This window comes from Bombina bombina, chromosome 6, assembly GCF_027579735.1.
Source record: "Bombina bombina isolate aBomBom1 chromosome 6, aBomBom1.pri, whole genome shotgun sequence".
In the NCBI taxonomy this organism is placed as follows: Eukaryota; Metazoa; Chordata; class Amphibia; order Anura; family Bombinatoridae; genus Bombina; species Bombina bombina.
The window spans coordinates 274,649,618-274,668,077 of NC_069504.1; the positions used below are offsets into that span (position 1 = coordinate 274,649,618).

General features: G+C 42.2%; 1 protein-coding gene across 1 annotated transcript in view; it reads right to left on the reverse strand.

The window, feature by feature from the left end:
• The window catches only part of TBK1 (TANK binding kinase 1), a 355,855-nt gene that overhangs the window by 222,932 nt on the left and 114,463 nt on the right, over nt 1–18,460 (reverse strand). The window contains exon 4 of the mRNA XM_053716863.1: nt 11,700–11,829. Within this exon, the coding sequence (XP_053572838.1) occupies nt 11,700–11,829 (130 nt within the window). The remainder of the gene's footprint in view (nt 1–11,699; nt 11,830–18,460) is intronic.

Consider the following 18,460-nt stretch of genomic DNA (forward strand, 5'->3'; position numbering starts at 1 on the left):
GTTATATGTATACAGTATTTTCTTAGTGAAGTGCCATTCCCCAGAAATACTTCAGTGTAAACATACATACATATCAGCCTGATACCAGTTGCTACTACTGCATTTAAGGCTGTACTTACATTACATCGGTATTAGCAGTATTTTCTCAGTCAATTCCATTCCTTAGAAAATAATATACTGCAACATACCTCCTTGCAGGTGAACCTGCCCGCTGTCCCCTGTTCTGAAGTTACCTCGCTCCTCAGAATGGCCGAGAACAGCAAATGGATCTTAGTTACGTCCGCTAAGATCATACACAAAACTCAGGTAGATTCTTCTTCTAATGCTGCCTGAGAAAAAACAACACACTCCGGTGCCGTTTAAAATAACAAACTTTTGATTGAAGAAATAAAAACTAAGTTTAACAACCACAGTCCTCTCACACGTCCTATCTATTAGTTAGGTGCAAGAGAATGACTGGGTATGACGTAGAGGGGAGGAGCTATATAGCAGCTCTGCTTGGGTGATCCTCTTGCACTTCCTGTTAGGGAGGAGTTATAATCCCATAAGTAATGGATGACCCATGGACTGACTACACTTAACAGGAGAAATCAGAAGCGCTAAGGATACAATAACTGGACAAAGCCTTACACATTTATTTATACAGTACATATAATCAGCAATAGCAAGCAATACGCTAATAATTGTGCAAACAGATAATAGTGCACATCAATTTAAATAACTCCCATCAATCTAGGGGCAAGGTGTAAACAACAAGCTTGGCACTATATCATGAAAAGCATAGTTCCAAATCACCAGATTTAATATAAACAATCCAAATGATGACTATTATATCTGGGTTGCACATAAGCCAGGGGTAGTTGTAAACGTATACTGTCTTGAAAAAGTGAAAAGTAGACGTCTGTAGACGTCCTTTAGGCTAAGGACCTAACTATAAAACACAGAACCATGTGCAGGAGTTTATTGGAGTGAAGCAGCTGGTGTTGTGCACAGACCAACTAATTGCAAACCGATTAATCAATTATGAGATTCGTTGACAACTATTTTCATAATCGATTATTATCGATTATGACGATTAGTTGTTGCAGCTCTAGGCTGTTTGTATAAGCTGTGTTATGACATGTAAATATTGTGTAAATGACAAAAAATATCGTTGTTTACACTTGATCCCATCCCATCTTCAGGGTCTCCCATTTTACAGACATAAACAAATATTCCAAAATCCAAACTTTTTCCGGTCCCAAGTAGTTTGGATAAATGGTTTTGTACCTGTATAAGCACATACGCTCTCTCAGCGGATTTACCTATGTGTTTAAGTGTGTGCCCATAAAGTGGTTTCTTTTTTGATTATACTACATCTTACCTACCAGTAGGGCACCCCCCCAGAGGGATATGAGTGTAGGGGCCATTGATGGAATATCAACTTAATAAATGAAATAGTTCTATACCTACCTCACTGACATATATATATATATATATATATATATATTATATATATATTATATATATATATATATATATATATATATATATAAATATAAGCACCTAAGCCACCTGTGTTCAGTATCATCGTACCTCTAACCTATTATCATTAAAAGCAGAAGGAATTTGCAAATTTAATATCAAGTATATAAAAGAACATAAAGCAACAAAATAGTAGTCTCAGCGTAAAAATAAGCCAGGAGAGAGGTAAGTAGTTAAAAAGTCCAATTTATTAGATACATGAAATAAACTCTGATGCAGTGCCCTTGAGGCAGGAAACGCGTCAGATGCAGAACATGTCTGCTGTGTCCTTTAGTTTTTTATTTCATGTATCTATTAAAGTGGACCTTTTAACTACTTCCCTCTCTCCTAGCTTATTTTTAAGCCGAGACTGTTACTTTGTTGCTTTATTTGTGTCCGATTCAGGGGCGGAGTGGTGAGCCCCAGCAGTCTCAGTGTTCTAGCCAATGCCGGTTTCACATTATCGGCACCAAAGTGAGGCTACACGCTTTTTGTGAGTTTGGCGATACACACTGCCAGCAATAGGAACTGGATACTGTTACTAAACGGAGGACTAAGGATCACGGAACTTTCTTTACTGATAGTGACAGATGCAGAAACTATGAGGGTGATCCCGACTGAGTTACTCGAAGTGTGGTAAAAGCCTTACGTTCATTTAACCTGTTTTTGGGACATTTGTTACGATTCTTTGTATGTCCTGTGAGAACCGCTATAAGTGGGACTCTGAGTTGTAATCACGGGGGACGATATTTGAACACTGTTATATGCACAGAGTCTGTGATCTTACCGTTTGGGTTAAATAAAAGAATATACTCTAAACCAAAGGTCGGCAACAGGTCGCTACTTTTGTTTTAAAAGTAGGGACTTTTCCATTTTTACTTCCAGAAAATATCCTCTAATGTAGCTTGCAGTACACGGTAAAGGGACATTCTAATGTTAAAACATGTCATGTTTGCATTAATGACCCCCTTTAGAATGTAAGCTCACAAGTCCAGCTGCCCTGTTGATCATTGTTTGTAAAGATGGTTTACATCTTACAGTGACTCAAGAGCAGGGCCCTCTACCCTTATAACTAATGTAAATGTCTTATTATTATTGTAATATGGTGATTCTTTATAAATAAACTATAATAATAATGGCCCTTGATAAACATGGGGTTAATCACAATCCTTTAGAAAAGCATATCAAACGTTTTTCAACAGAAAACCACCATTGAAGTCTATAGGGATTTTTGCAGATAAATCATTTGATACATTTTTTTAAAGATTGCGATGACCCTTAACCATTGAAAAGAATTTAAACACATAGATAAAGTGAAGCGGCAGACGTACAACCACGCCAGCCGGCTCAGTCATGTTTGGGATCTGAAAGCCTTGGTTCTCTGAAGTGGGAATTTACCCCTTTGGGGTGTAAAACAAATAGCGCTCTTTTAGTATGAATAATACAACAAACTATTATTTCCCATAACCTACTACTCTGCTTTCCCATTATGTCTCTAACAGCAGAACAGACAGATGTGAATTACACAAATACTTTTTTCATGAGATATAAACCTATACTGCACTTATAGTTAATACAACACTTGCCACCCACACAGAGAATGCATTGGGTCTACTAGGCTTCAGCAACATGACTCTCCAGTCCAACTCACCAACACAATGATGGTAAAATGGGCTGCAAATTAAGATTAACAGAAAACATCCTACAATATTTGCTGCTTGAAACACCAATAGGGAAAAAAAGACAGCAGTTGATCTTTTTATTCTGTGGCTTCAAGGCAAAGGTGGGCTACATTGGCCAGTGTGTGTAGAGTTGAACTGCCACAACGCTTTCTAAGGTGAGTTCATGGAAAACCTGCCCCTGACATTCAGCAAATCTTTAACAGCAAAGGGAGTAAAGCTGTAGTGGATAATGAAGGCTAGGGTATGTAAAGGGTTAATCGCACAACCCTGGATTTTAGATATCTAAATATGCCTTGTATACACATATATATGTAAACTAAAATAGTGTACAACCAAAGAAGCGGACTGTTGTTGTTGATAAAAAATGCTTGTTGACATTAAACCTAAAAAATGTATCTCATGATTCAGACAGAGAATACAATTTTAAACAAAATTCCAATTTACTTCTGTTATCTAATTTGCTTCATTCATTAGATATAATTTATTAAACAAATAGCAATGCACATGGGTGAGCCAATCACATGAGGCATCTATGTGCAGCCATCAATCAGAAGCTACTGAGCCTATCTAAATATGCTTTTCAGGAAAGACTATCAAAAGAATTAAGCAAATTAGATAATAGAAGTAAATTAGAAAGTTGTTTAAACTGGTATTCTCTATCTGAATCATGAAAGAAAAAAACAGAATTTATGCTTACCTGATAAATTACTTTCTCTTGCGGTGTATCCAGTCCATGGATTCATCCTTTACTTGTGGGATATTCTCATTCCCTACAGGAAGTGGCAAAGAGAGCACACAGCAGAGCTATCCATATAGCTCCCCCTCTAGCTCCACCCCCCAGTCATTCGACCAAAGGTTAGGAAGAAAAAGGAGAAACCATAGGGTGCAGTGGTGACTGTAGTTTAAACAAAAAATTTTTACCTGACTTCATTGCCAGGGCGGGCCGTGGACTGAATACACCGCAAGAGAAAGTAATTTATCAGGTAAGCATAAATTCTGTTTTCTCTTGCAAGGTGTATCCAGTCCACGGATTCATCCTTTACTTGTGGGATACCAATACCAAAGCTTTAGGACACGGATGAAGGGAGGGAACAAGACAGGTACCTTAAACGGAAGGCACCACTGCTTGCAAAACCTTTCTCCCAAAAATAGCCCCCGAAGAAGCAAAATTATCGAATTTGTAAAATTTGGCAAAAGTATGCAGTGAAGACCAAGTCGCTGCCTTACAAATCTATTCAACAGAAGCCTCATTCTTGAAAGCCCATGTGGAAGCCACTACTCTTGTAGAATAAGCAGTAATTCTTTCAGGAGGCTGCTGGCCAGCAATCTCATAGACCAAACGGATGATGCTTTTCAGCCAAAAGGAAAGAGGTAGCAATCGCTTTCTGACCTCTCCTCTTACCAGAATAGGTAACAAACAAGGAAGATGTTTGTCTGAAATCCTTAGTTGCTTGCAAATAGAACTTTAGAGCAAGAACTACGTCAAGATTGTGCAACAGACGTTCCTTCTTCGAAGAAGGATTGGGACACAGAGAAGGAACAACAATTTCCTGGTTAATATTCTTGTTAGAAACCACTTTAGGAAGTAAAACCAGGTTTAGTACGCAAAACTACCTTATCTGCATGGAACACCAGGTAAGGTGAATCACACTGTAAGGCAGATAATTCTGAGACTCTTCGAGCAGAAGAGATAGCTACCAAAAACAAAACTTTCCAAGATAACAACTTAATATCTATGGAATGTAAAGGTTCAAACGGAACCCCTTGAAGAACTGAAAGAACTAGATTTAGACTCCATGGCAGAGCCACAGGTTTATAGACAGGTTTGATTCTGACTAAAGCCTGTGCAAACGCTTGAACGTCTGGTACCTCTGCCAGACGCTTGTGTAAAAGGATAGACAGAGCAGATATCTGTCCCTTTAAAGAACTAGCCGACAAACCTTTCTCCAATACGTCTTGGAGAAAGGACAATATCCTGGGAATCCTATTCTTACTCCATGAGTAACCCTTGGATTCACACCAACAAAAATATTTCCGCCATATCTTATGGTAGATTTTCCTGGTGACAGGCTTTCTAGCCTGAATCAGAGTATCTATAACCGACTCAGAGAACCCACGCTTTGATAGAATTAAGCGTTCAATCTCCAAGCAGTCAGACGTAGAGAAACTAGATTTGGATGCTTGAACGGACCCTGTATTAGAAGGTCCTGCCTCATTGGCAGTGTCCATGGTGGGGCAGATGATATGTCCACTAGGTCTGCATACTAAGTCCTGCGTGGCCACGCAGGCACTATCAAAATCACCAAAGCCTTCTCCTGCTTGATTCTGGCGATCAGCGAGGGAGAAGAGGAAATGGTGGGAAAACATAAGACAGATTGAAGGACCAAGGCGCTGCTAGAGCATCTATCAATGCCGCCTTGGGGTCCCGGGCCCTGGATCCATAGAGAGGAAGCTTGGTGTTCTGACGGGACGCCATCAGATCCAACTCTGGAATGCCCCATAGCTGAGTCAGCTGGGCAAATACCTCCGGGTGGAGTTCCCACTCCCCCGGGTGAAAAGTCTGACGACTCAGAAAATCCGCCTCCCAGTTGTCTACTCCTGGGATGTGAATTGCTGAGAGATGGCAGGAGTGGTCCTCCGCCCACCTGATTATTTTGGTTACTTCCTTCATCGTTAGGGAACTCTTTGTTCCCCCCTAATGATTGATGCTACAGTCGTGATGTTGTCCGACTGAAATCTGATGAATCTGTCCGCAGCTAGTTGAGGCCATGCCTGAAGCGCGTTGAATATCGCCCTCAGTTCCAGAATGTTTATTGGGAGAAGAGATTCTTCCCGAGACCATAAGCCTTGAGCTTTCAGGGAGTCCCAGACTGCACCCCAGCCTAACAGACTGGCGTCGGTCGTTACAATGATCCACTCTGGTCTGCGGAAACATATTCCCTGAGACAGGTGATCCTGAGACAACCACCAGAGAAGAGAAACTCTGGTTTCCTGGTCCAACTGTATTTGAGGAGACAAATCTGCATAATCCCCATTCCACTGATTGAGCATGCAGAGTTGCAGTGGTCTGAGATGTATCCGAGCGAAAGGGACTATGTCCATCGCCGCTACCATTAATCCGATTGCCTCCATGCACAGATGGCCGAGGAATGGAATGAAGAACTCGGCAAGTAGTTAAAAGTTTCAACTTTCTGACCTCCGTCAGAAATATTTTCATTTCTACCGAATCTATTAGAGTTCCTAGGAAGGGAACCCTTGTGAGTGGGGACAGAGAACTCTTTTTGATGTTCACCTTCCACCCATGAGACCTCAGAAAGGCCAGTACAATCTCCGTGTGAGTCTTGGCTCTGTGAAAGGACGGCGCCTGAATTAAGATGTCGTCCAAATAAGGCGCCACTGCTATGCCCCACGGTCTTAGAACCGCCAGAAGGGACCCTAGTACCTTTGTGAAAATTCTGGGAGCAGTGGCTAAACCGAATGGAAGAGCCACGAACTGGTAATGCTTGTCTAGGAAAGCGAACCTGAGGAACTGATGATGATCTTTGTGGATAGGGATATGCAGGTACGCATCCTTTAGATCCACGGTAGTCATATATTGACCTTCCTGGATCATAGGTAAGATTGTCCAAATGGTCTCCATCTTGAATGATGGGACTCTGAGGAATCTGTTTAGAATTTTTAGATCCAGGATTGGTCTGAAAGTTCCTTCTTTTTTGGGAACCACAAACAGGTTGGAGTAAAAACCCAGTCCTTGTTCTGCAATTGGAACTGGGTATATCACTCCCATCGTATGTAGATCGTCTACACAGCGTAAGAACGCCTCTTTCTTTGTCTGGTCTGTAGACAGACGAGAAATGTGGAACCTTCCCCTTGTAGGGGAGTCCTTGAATTCTAGAAGATATCCCTGGGTAACAATCTCTAATGCCCAGGGATCGTGAACATCTCTTGCCCAGGCCTGAGCGAAGAGAGAAAGTCTGCCCCCTACTAGATCCGGTCCCAGATCGGGGGCTACCCCTTCATGCTGTCTTGGTAGCAGCTGCAGGCTTTTTGGCCTGTTTACCCTTGTTCCAGCCCTGGTAAGGCATCCAGGTCGCCTTGGGCTGTGAAGCGTTACCCTCTTGCTTTGCAGCTGTAGAGGCTGAAGCTGGACCGCTCCTGAAATTACAAAAGGAACGAAAATTAGCTTTGTTTTTAGCCTTAAAGGGCTTGTCCTGAGGGAGAGCATGGCCCTTTCCCCCGGTGATTTCTGAAATAATCTCTTTCAATTCTGGCCCGAAAAGGGTCTTTCCTTTGAAAGGGATATTTAATAATTTGGATTTTGACGACACATCGGCCGACCATGACTTGAGCCAAAGCGCTCTGCGCACCATAATGGCGAAACCTGAATTTTTTTGCCGCTAACTTAGCTAATTGCAAAGCGGCATCTGTGATAAAAGAATTAGCCAGCTTTAGAGCCTTAATTCTATCCATAATTTTGTCATATGAGGTCTCCGTCTGGAGCGACTCCTCCAGCGCCTCAAACCAGAAAGCCGCTGCAGTAGTTACAGGAATAATGCAGGCAATAGGTTGGAGAAGAAACCCTTGTTGAACAAAAATGTTCTTAAGTAAACCTAACTTTTTATCCATAGGATCTTTAAAAGCACAGCTGTCTTCAATTGGTATGGTTGTGCGTTTAGCAAGTGAAGAAACAGCCCCCTCTACCTTAGGGACCGTCTGCCACGAGTCCCACCTGAGGTCAATTATGGGGAACATTTTCTTAAAAATAGAGGGGGGGGGAACAAAAGGGACACTTGGTCTATCCCACTCCCTAGTAACAATATCCGCAACCCTCTTAGGGATCGGAAACGCATCAGTGTATACAGGGACCTCTAGGTACTTGTCCATTTTACACAACTTCTCTGGGACCACCATAGGGTCACAATCATCCAGAGTAGCTAATACCTCCCTGAGCAATACGCGGAGGTGTTCCAATTTAAATTTAAACGCTAATGAATCTGACTCTGCCTGATGAGAAACCTTTCCTGAATCGGAAATTTCTCCCTCAGACATCAAATCCCTCGCCCCCACTTCAGAGCGTTGTGAGGGCACATCAGATAAGGCTAGCAAAGCTTCAGACTGCTCATAATCTGTTCTTAAAACAGAGCTATCACGCTTTGCAGGAAAAACTGGCAGTTTGGATAGAAAGGCCGCAAGGGAATTATCCATGACTGTCGCTAGTTGTTGCAATGTAATAGGGGCAGACGCACTAGAGGTACTAGGCATCGCATGAGCGAGCGTAACTGGTTGTGACACATGGGGAGAGGTAGACGGACTATCTTCATTACCTTCAGTCTGAGAATCATCTAGGGCCACACTTTTAAGTGCAACAATATGATCTTTAAAGTGTATAGACATATTAGTGCAATTGGGACACATTCTGAGAGGGGGTTCCACCATGGCTTCTAAACACATTGAACAAGGATTTTACGTAGTGTCAGACATGTTTAACAGACTAGTAGCATACACAAGCAGGCTTGGAAAACACTTTAATCAAATAAAAAACACAATTTGAAAAAACGTTACTGTGCCTTTAAGAGATAAAAAGAGCACACAATTTTACAAAACAGTGAAAAATGCAGCAATCCTTTTGAAATTTTCACAGTATGTACCTAAGGCTTTAATATGATTGCACCACAAGTTGCAGAACGATTAACCCTTTAATGCCCAAACCGGAGCAGCCTAAAGCCAACAACCGGTTAAATAACTACAGCACCTTGCCACAGCTTACTGCTGTGGCCCTACCTGCCCTTAGGGATCAGTTTTGGGGGAAAAAGCTTCTTTTAGGCCCTCAATCAACAGCTGGAACCTCCATGTGAAGCAGCATGAACAGTCTTTCAATTCTAACTGCGCATCTGAGGCGCTAAATTAGGCCCCTCCCACTCCACTCCGGAGTTGTGAGGCCTACAAAAATCACTTCTAAGTGACAACATTTTTGCCATGTGGATAATAACCCCAGAAAACACTCCAAAGTGCTTAAAAAAGTGTCTCCAACGAGTATTTCTTAAAACAAATAATCGATTGCCCTGAATTAGTGTCAACCAGCCTAATTAGCCCTGTTATGTAAGCATTCAATTCTTTACTAAGTCTCAGAACATAGCTTACCCTCCCCACATGGGGATCTTGTCAATCTTCTAGCATTATCTCAGTCTTGTCTAGAAATAAATGACTGAACATACCTAATTGCAGTCAAGCCTGCAAACTGTTCCCCCCAACTGAAGTTTTCTGGTACTCCTCAGTCCTGTGTGGGAACAGCAGTGGATTTTAGTTACAACATGCTAAAATTATTTTCCTCTCAGCAGAAATCTTCATCACTTTTCTGCTAGAGAGTAAATAGTACAAACCGGTACCATTTAAAAATAACAAACTTTTGATTGAAGATATAAAACTACAATTCTAACACCACATTCACTTTACCCTCCCGTAGAGAGACCCTAGTGCTTAGAGCCAGCAAAGAGAATGACTGGGGGGTGGAGCTAGAGGCGGAGCTATATGGACAGCTCTGCTGTGTGCTCTCTTTGCCACTTCCTGTAGGGAATGAGAATATCCCACAAGTAAAGGATGAATCCGTGGACTGGATACACCTTGCAAGAGAAATGTGGGTTTAATGTCCCTTTAACTGTTCAGTACTGTATAAAGTAAAGGAAGCACTTTTTCATATCCAACAGGTTAGTTGCAAGTGAGTGAGTTTTTTTTTTTTTAAATTAGCTATTTCTTTATACCTGTGAATCGTTAATGTGATTCTTAAACTTGATTGGTCTGTGAGTACACCTCCTAGAGGTATAAAGGCAAGCTTTACACACCTGTTAATCAGCTCTGATGAAGTACTGAGTGAGGCAGGAAACGGAGTCCATAGAATAGGCCAAGTGACATTCAGAATCCAGCAGGATTAATCAGCACCACAAGGGTGACATGAACCCTGGTAACAGCCAAAAAACTATCCGACCAGTACCTGCCCTGGTATAAGGACACTCTAGAACTGCCCAAGATCCAAGAAAATCTGTCTTGAAGGATCGATAAATGAACTAGAAAAACATAATTCTAATATTCAACAAGTGCGCAACTTCTGAGTGCCCGCGCGACCTAAATCGCAAGTATCAGTTCCAGAAAAGAACTTTCATAAAAACGAAATTCTAATAGACATGAGCTTCAGAAAAACAAATTAAACACATCCATCCACATCAAAAAAATAAAATGAAGGCAGCACCCATCGGGTGAACACCCAAGGTGAAAGAGGACGACAACAATACCAGCCGATTAAAAGCCCCATTCACCCAAGCTCAGAACTGGAATGGAAACCATAAAGAAAAAGAAAAATTACGACGTTAAGGAGGATTGGCTTCATCCCCAAACGTCATATCCATTTTGCCATCCAGCTTCTAAGGCCTTGGATCCTCCAACATTGCCAAAACATGTCTTAAAAGAACACGAAGGCAAGCCAGCCTATAACGGAAGGCAAAATCATCCCTCACCGGATCAACTGAAGACCGAGATAGGGGCCCCTGAAGCCTCAGGGGTCAATGCTTCCCCAGAAGGCTGAACTGAATCAGGCAATACTACGCTCAACGGCCCTGGTTATCGCAAAATGGACAGTAACTTAGAAATATTTCACTTGGGAGATATAAATGATTCAGCGCCATAGAAATGGCCATGCGGAACCGTGCTGTAACCTCTGGGGGAAACAAGCCACCTTCCGGAGAAGGAGTAAAGGCCATAGGGACACCTGCTGCTTGGCGCCCATGGGAGCCGGATTTACCACACGGCTATTGGCTAAGAGATGAAAACGTCACCTCTTAGCAAAAAATTTTTTTAGCCGTGGGGTGCTATAACAGCTAAGAACAGCGATCGATTGAAACAAATAAAGGAGCTTTCTACATGAAGTATCTTATACTTCATGAATGAAAGTCCCCTTTATTTGTTTCAGTAGTCAATCCTAGCGTTTGTACAATGCTAGGATTGACTTTCACTTTAAATACACTGACTACATACTGGGACCTGAGGATCAAGATGGCTGAATGATTATTATGCACATAATAGAAATAGGTAAAGTAAAATAATAATAAAAAAACAAATTCAAATATATAATTTTATTTTAATTACTTGTTTTAATTCCTCATTAACCAAGTGATTTAACCCCTTAAGGACCAGCGACGTACCCTGTATGTCACTGGCCTTTTTTTGGGACTTGATTGTTTTATAGCGCGGTCTTGCCACCAGCGTTGAGACTGCTCTGTTCCACAAAGCCTCCTGGAGGGAGGGTATTAATAGCGTGTTCTTGCTAGACTTGTGCTATTATGTCCTAAAAAAAACCTTAACGACCAGTGACATACAGGGTACATTGTGGTCATTAAGGGGTTAAATATAGTTTCAAAATCTAAATACAGGTAAAATAAAAGCAATCAAAATAAAATATTTATGTAGTAGTGCTGACAACTGCTATGTAATTCAGCTTACAAACATGGAAAACCAGTTACCTACCAACATCACGTGATACAATAAGGAATTCGGATTCAGGCAAGCCATATGCATTTGACGGTTCTTCTAGCACTGAATATAAACTTGCACATGGGCAATATTCCATAACCAGCACTTTATGACGACTTGACATCTGAAAGAGAAAAGAAAAAAAAAATCTGTATTGGAAAATACAAATTCAGATACATTACAAACCCTAGTCTAGTCTTACAAATAGTTTAGATGCATTACAAACCCTAACGTAGTCCCACTAACAGTTTAGATATATTACAAACTACATATGTGCATTCAGATAATTGGTGTTGATCAGAATGCGGAACGTGGTGGCCGCTCGCGGCATTCGGCTCCTTTCAGAGCCGAATTCATTCTTGTGAAAGTGCAAAAGAACTATGCAAATCTAGATCTTAGTGTGTTGCACTTTCACAAGAATAAATGTAGCTTTGAAAAGAGCCAAATGATGTTAGCGCTCGCCTTCTTCCACATTCAGATCAACATGATTATCCGAATGCATATACCTATTACAAACCCTAATCTAGGCTAACAGCTTAGGAACATTGTAAACTCTAGTCTAGGCTCACTAATAGTTTAGATACATTGAAAACCCTAGTGTGGGCTCACTAATAGTTTAGATACATTACACACCTAATCTAGGCTCCCTAACAGATTAGATACATTACAAACCCTAGTCTAGGCTCACTAATAGTTCAGATACATTACAAACCTAGTTTAGGCTCATTAGCAGTTTAGATACATTACAAACCTAGTCTAGACTCACTAACAGTTTAGATACATTACAAACCCTAGTCTATGCTCACTAATAGTTCAGATACATTACAAACGTAGTTTAGGCTCATTAACAGTTTAGATACATTACAAACCTAGTCTACGATCAATAACAGTTTAGATACATTACAAACCCTAGTCTATGCTCACTAATAGTTCAGATACATTACAAACCTAGTTTAGGCTCATTAACAGTTTAGATACATTACAAACCTAGTCTAGGCTCACTAACAGTTTAGATACATAACAAACCCTAGTCTAGGGTCACTAACGGTTTACATACATTACAAACCTAGTCTAGGCTCGCTAACAGTTAAGATACATTGTAAACCCTAGTCTAGGCTCACTAATAGTTTAGATACATTGTAAACTCTAGCCCAGGTTCACTACTAGATAACTTGTAAACCCTAGTCTAGGCTCACTAACAGATACATTGTAAACCCTAGTCTAGGCTCACTAATAAATACATTGTAAACCGTAGTCTAGGCTCACTAACGGATACATTGTAAACCCTAGTCTAAGTTCACTAACAGTTTAGATAAGTTACAAAACCTAGTCTAGTCTCACTAACAGTTTAGATAAGCTACAAAACCTAGTCAAGTCTTAATAGTTTAGATACATTATAAACCTAGTCTAAGCTCACTAACACTTTAGAAGCCTAAAACCACCATGGAGTTGAAGAGATATTGCATGCATTGGTTAACTTACTCTTTAATATAACATAATATGTCCTGTCTCTCAATACTTATGAACTCTAGGTAAACCTGTTTTACTGTGCTAGAAAATATTAGAACTGTAAATCTATAGGATCAAAATAACATTATTTAGCTTTAATTTTGTGATGGAAGAAAGGTAATTTATTTTTGCCCTTATGTATATAATCTCCCACTATTATAAACTATATGTATATATATATATATATATATATATATATATATATATATATATATATATATATATATATATATATATATATATATATATATATATATATGGTAAGATATATAAAGGAGTGTTACCAGCGCTCAGTTGTTCCACCAAAATATATGTTATGTTTTATTGAGGATTTGTATATCGATTTCTGCACCTGTCTATGAGATATATCAATGTGGGATATGTATGTTCCCTGTGAACTTTTTTAGACTTGGTAGGTGTAGGTATTGAGCTGCATGAACATATACGATTCCGTGTACCCCTGACACTGATAGAAAAATAACATACAAGAGAAATATCGAAAGAAATTCAGCGCTACAAATACATAGGATGTAAATATAAATGATACTATGTCAAATATAAATGATAGATGTCTCTCAGGTGTAGTAGACAAATGTCCTGTATTTCACACAGGTTGTACGAAAACTGATTTAGGACAAAGTCAGGTGGATATATAGGTTCAAGTGTTATTTTGCATATGAGCAATAATAGTCAATAAAAGTCAATAATAAAACTGCAACAATGGTACTGGGGGACAAGTAGTATACCCTAACCACAGGGTACCTCAATCATATGAGGTAATGTCAGCGCGTCTGGTTTAATCCTCTCCGGTCTGTCTTGGATTTCCTTCCTGTGTAAGAAGAGGTCCTGGTCTTTTATTTCATGCCGACTTGTGTATGGTACTTTCAACCGTGGAACTTCCTGGTCTTTGGTATCGCTGACTTGGTGTCTCCTCGCAGTATGGTAGTTCAATCTGGATCTTGGCTCTCACCGTATTGGATGGGATATATATATATATATATATCAGGGCTCAAAATTTCATGTTGTAAGCTACTAGACAGGCCAAAATGGTACTCGCCACTTCTGATCCTACCAACTACCTGCCCACACCACACCCACTACACCACCCCCTCTTTGCATATGTTTTGCCATTATGAAACACATTATTGTGCAGTAATTTATAATATTTTTATTTTATACCTTAAATTAAATAATGCAACATACAGCAATAGATTAACATAATTAAGTGCATAGCAGTTAGCAACATGAACTTTGTGGTTCTCTGTAAGACAACAACAGCCAGATAAAAATAGGAAGTTGTTGAAGTGAGACAGTGGAGAGAGTGCAGACAGTCGTGGAAGATTTTAGTAGACCTGGAGATTTTATTTTAATAAATTATCTCTCCCTCTATCTCAACTATATTTCATGCCCTCCCTCCCTACTCTCTTCAATCTCTCTTTTTACCCTCTACCTTATTTTTCAGGCCATATGTTTTCTTTACACTCAGAAATTACAGTCTAAGCAGTAATAGTGAACAAGAGAGTGATCCCACAGTTATTAAAAAGAAGAAAGATATCTATTTTCTCCCGACTGACCTTGTTATCTAAATTAAAGAGATACTAGTCAGGAGTGTGCTTAGAGCATGTTACAACATTAACATCAAAGAAAAAGGTCCTATTATGAAAATAGGGAAAGTATGCTCTTTCTATACATAGACTTTATGTTTCCACTTAAAATGTAACTTTTAGTGGTTATAGTTAAAAAAGGCAGCGAAGATTTAAATTATATCTAGCGTGCCGGAGAATGACTAAACATAACTCTGTAATTATGACTTGTAAACAACTGCTTCAAAGTTGCTAATTAATAAATATCATTCACATATGAGGGTATAATGTAGGGGCAGGATAGATCCAATAATATTAGGTAAATGTAGGAGCCTCTATTTAGGAACTGTGTCCTGTATTGCCCTATATTAGGGTATATAAGCCACATTTTAACTTAATCCTATATAATAAAAGGCCAAGTGTGTTTGTCCGAAGCTGTCATGCGCAGTAGAGACTGTGCGCAAGGACAAACACACCTAGCCTTCCAACTGACCTGGTGTTGTGTGGTGGTGTGGCGTGGCCTGACAGGTGCGACGTGGCTGTGGCCAGACGTGAAGTGGGTGGGGGCGGGCGACACGGGCGGGGCCAGATGCCGAGAGACAGAGAGCTCTAAAGAGGGGGGAATAGAGAGAGCAGAAGAGGCAGCAAAAGAGAGAGGGGGAGAGAGGCAGCAAAAGAGAGAGGGGGAGAGAGGCAGCAAAAGAGAGAGGGGGAGAGAGGCAGCAAAAGAGAGAGGGGGAGAGAGGCAGCAAAAGAGAGAGGGGGAGAGAGGCAGCAAAAGAGAGAGGGGGAGAGAGGCAGCAAAAGAGAGAGGGGGAGAGAGGCAGCAAAAGAGAGAGGGGGAGAGAGATAGCAAAAAAGAGAGAGGGGGAGAGAGATAGCAAATGAGAGAGGGGGAGAGAGAAAGCAAATGAGAGAGGGGGAGAGAGAAAGCAAATGAGAGAGGGGGAGAGAGACAGCAAAAGAGAGAGGGGAAGAGAGACAGCAAAAGAGAGAGGGGGAGAGAGGCAGCAAAAGAGAGAGGGGGAGAGAGGCAGCAAAAGAGAGAGGGGGAGAGAGGCAGCAAAAGAGAGAGGGGGAGAGAGGCAGCAAAAGAGAGAGGGGGAGAGAGGCAGCAAAAGAGAGAGGGGGAGAGAGGCAGCAAAAGAGAGAGGGGGAGAGAGGCAGCAAAAGAGAGAGGGGGAGAGAGGCAGCAAAAGAGAGAGGGGGAGAGAGATAGCAAAAAAGAGAGAGGGGGAGAGAGATAGCAAAAAAGAGAGAGGGGGAGAGAGAAAGCAAATGAGAGAGGGGGAGAGAGAAAGCAAAAGAGAGAGGGGAAGAGAGACAGCAAAAGAGAGAGGGGAAGAGAGACAGCAAAAGAGAGGGGGGAGAGAGACAGCAAAAGAGAGGGGGGGAGAGAGACAGCAAAAGAGAGGGGGGGGAGAGAGACAGCAAAAGAGAGGGGGGGAGAGAGACAGCAAAAGAGAGGGGGGGAGAGAGACAGCAAAAGAGAGGGGGGGAGAGAGACAGCAAAAGAGAGGGGGGGAGAGAGACAGCAAAAGAGAGGGGGGGAGAGAGACAGCAAAAGAGAGGGGGGGAGAGAGACAGCAAAAGAGATGGGGGAGAGAGACAGCAAAAGAGAGGGGGGGAGAGAGACAGCAAAAGAGAGGGGGGAGAGAGACAGCAAAAGAGAGGGGGGGAGAGAGACAGCAAAAAAGAGGGGGGGAGAGAGACAGCATAAGAGAGGGGGGAGAGAGACAGCAAAAGAGAGGGGGGGGAGAGAGACAGCAAAAGAGAGGGGGGAGAGAGACAGCAAAAGAGAGGGGGGAGAGAGACAGCAAAAGAGAGGGGGGAGAGAGACAGCAAAAGAGAGGGGGGGGAGAGAGACAGCAAAAGAGAGGGGGGGGAGAGAGACAGCAAAAGAGAGGGGGGGGGGAGAGAGACAGCAAAAAGGAGAGGGGGAGAGAGACAGCAAAAGAGAGGGGGGAGAGAGACAGCAAAAGAGAGGGGGGAGAGAGACAGCAAAAGAGAGGGGGGAGAGAGACAGCAAAAGAGAGGGGGGAGAGAGACAGCAAAAGAGAGGGAGGAGAGAGACAGCAAAAGAGAGGGGGGAGAGAGACAGCAAAAGAGAGGGGGGAGAGACCGCAAAAGAGAGGGGGGAGAGTGCGCAAAAGAGAGGGGGAGAGTGCGCGCAAAAGAGAGGGGGGAGAGTGTGCGCAAAAGAGAGGGGGGAGAGTGCGCAAAATAGAGGGGGGAGAGTGCGCAAAATAGAGGGGGGAGAGTGCGCAAAATAGAGGGGGGAGAGTGCGCAAAATAGAGGGGGGAGAGTGGGCGGGCGTGAAGTGGGCGGGCCAGATGCCGAAAGAGGGGGGAACAGAGACAGCAAAAGAGGGGGAGAGAGACAGCAAAAGAGAGAGGGAGAGAGAGACAGCAAAAGAGAGAGGGAGAGAGAGACAGCAAAAGAGAGAGGGGGAGAGAGAGACAGCAAAAGAGAGAGGGGGAGAGAGAGACAGCAAAAGAGAGAGGGAGAGAGAGACAGCAAAAGAGAGAGGGAGAGAGAGACAGCAAAAGAGAGAGGCGGAGAGAGACAGCAAAAGAGAGAGGCGGAGAGAGACAGCAAAAGAGAGAGGGGGAGAGAGAGAGCAAAAGAGAGAGGGGGAGAGAGAGAGCAAAAGAGAGAGGGGGAGAGAGAGAGCAAAAGAGAGAGGGGGAGAGAGAGAGCAAAAGAGAGGGGGAGAGAGAGCACAAAAGAGAGGGGGTGAGAGAGCAAAAGAGAGGGGGTGAGAGAGCAAAAGAGAGGGGGTGAGAGAGCAAAAGAGAGGGGGTGAGAGAGCAAAAGAGAGGGGGAGAGAAAGAGTGCAAGGGGTGGGACCGCTGTACTGCAAATAAACAGAATTTATGCTTACCTGATAAATTTCTTTCTTTTGCGATGTACCGAGTCCACGGATTCATCCTAACTTGTGGGATATTGTCCTTCCTGACAGGAAGTAGCAAAGAGAGCACCACAGCAGAGCTGTCTATATAGCTCCCCCCTTAACTCCACCCCCCAGTCATTCGACCGAAGGCCAAGGAAGAAAAGGAGAAACTATAAGATGCAGAGGTGACTGAAGTTTACATAAAAAATACTATCTGTCTTGAATAGACAGGGCGGGCCGTGGTACATAGCAAAAGAAAGAAATTTATCAGGTAAGCATAAATTCTGTTTTCTTTTGCAAGATGTACCCAGTCCACAGATTAAACCTTTCTCCCAAAAATAGCCTCCGAAGACGCAAAAGTATCAAATTTGTAAAATTTGGAAAAGGAATGAAGCGAAGACCAAGTCGCAGCCTTATAAATCTGTTCAACATAAGCATCATTTTTAAAAGCCGATGTGGAAGCCACCGCTCTAGTGGAGTGATCTGTAATTCTTTCAGGAGGCTGCTGTCCAGCAGTCTCATAAGCCAAACGGATGATGCTTTTCAGCAAAAAAGAAAGAGGTAGCCGTAGCCTTTTGACCTCTACGCTTTCCAGCATAGACAACAAACAAAGAAGATGATTGGCGAAAATCTTTGGTTGCCTGCAAATAAAACTTCAAGGCACGAACCACGTCCAAGTTGTGCAACAGACGGTCCTTCTTAGAAGAAGGATTAGGACACAGAGAAGGAACAACAATTTCCTGATTGATATTCCCGCTAGAAACAACCT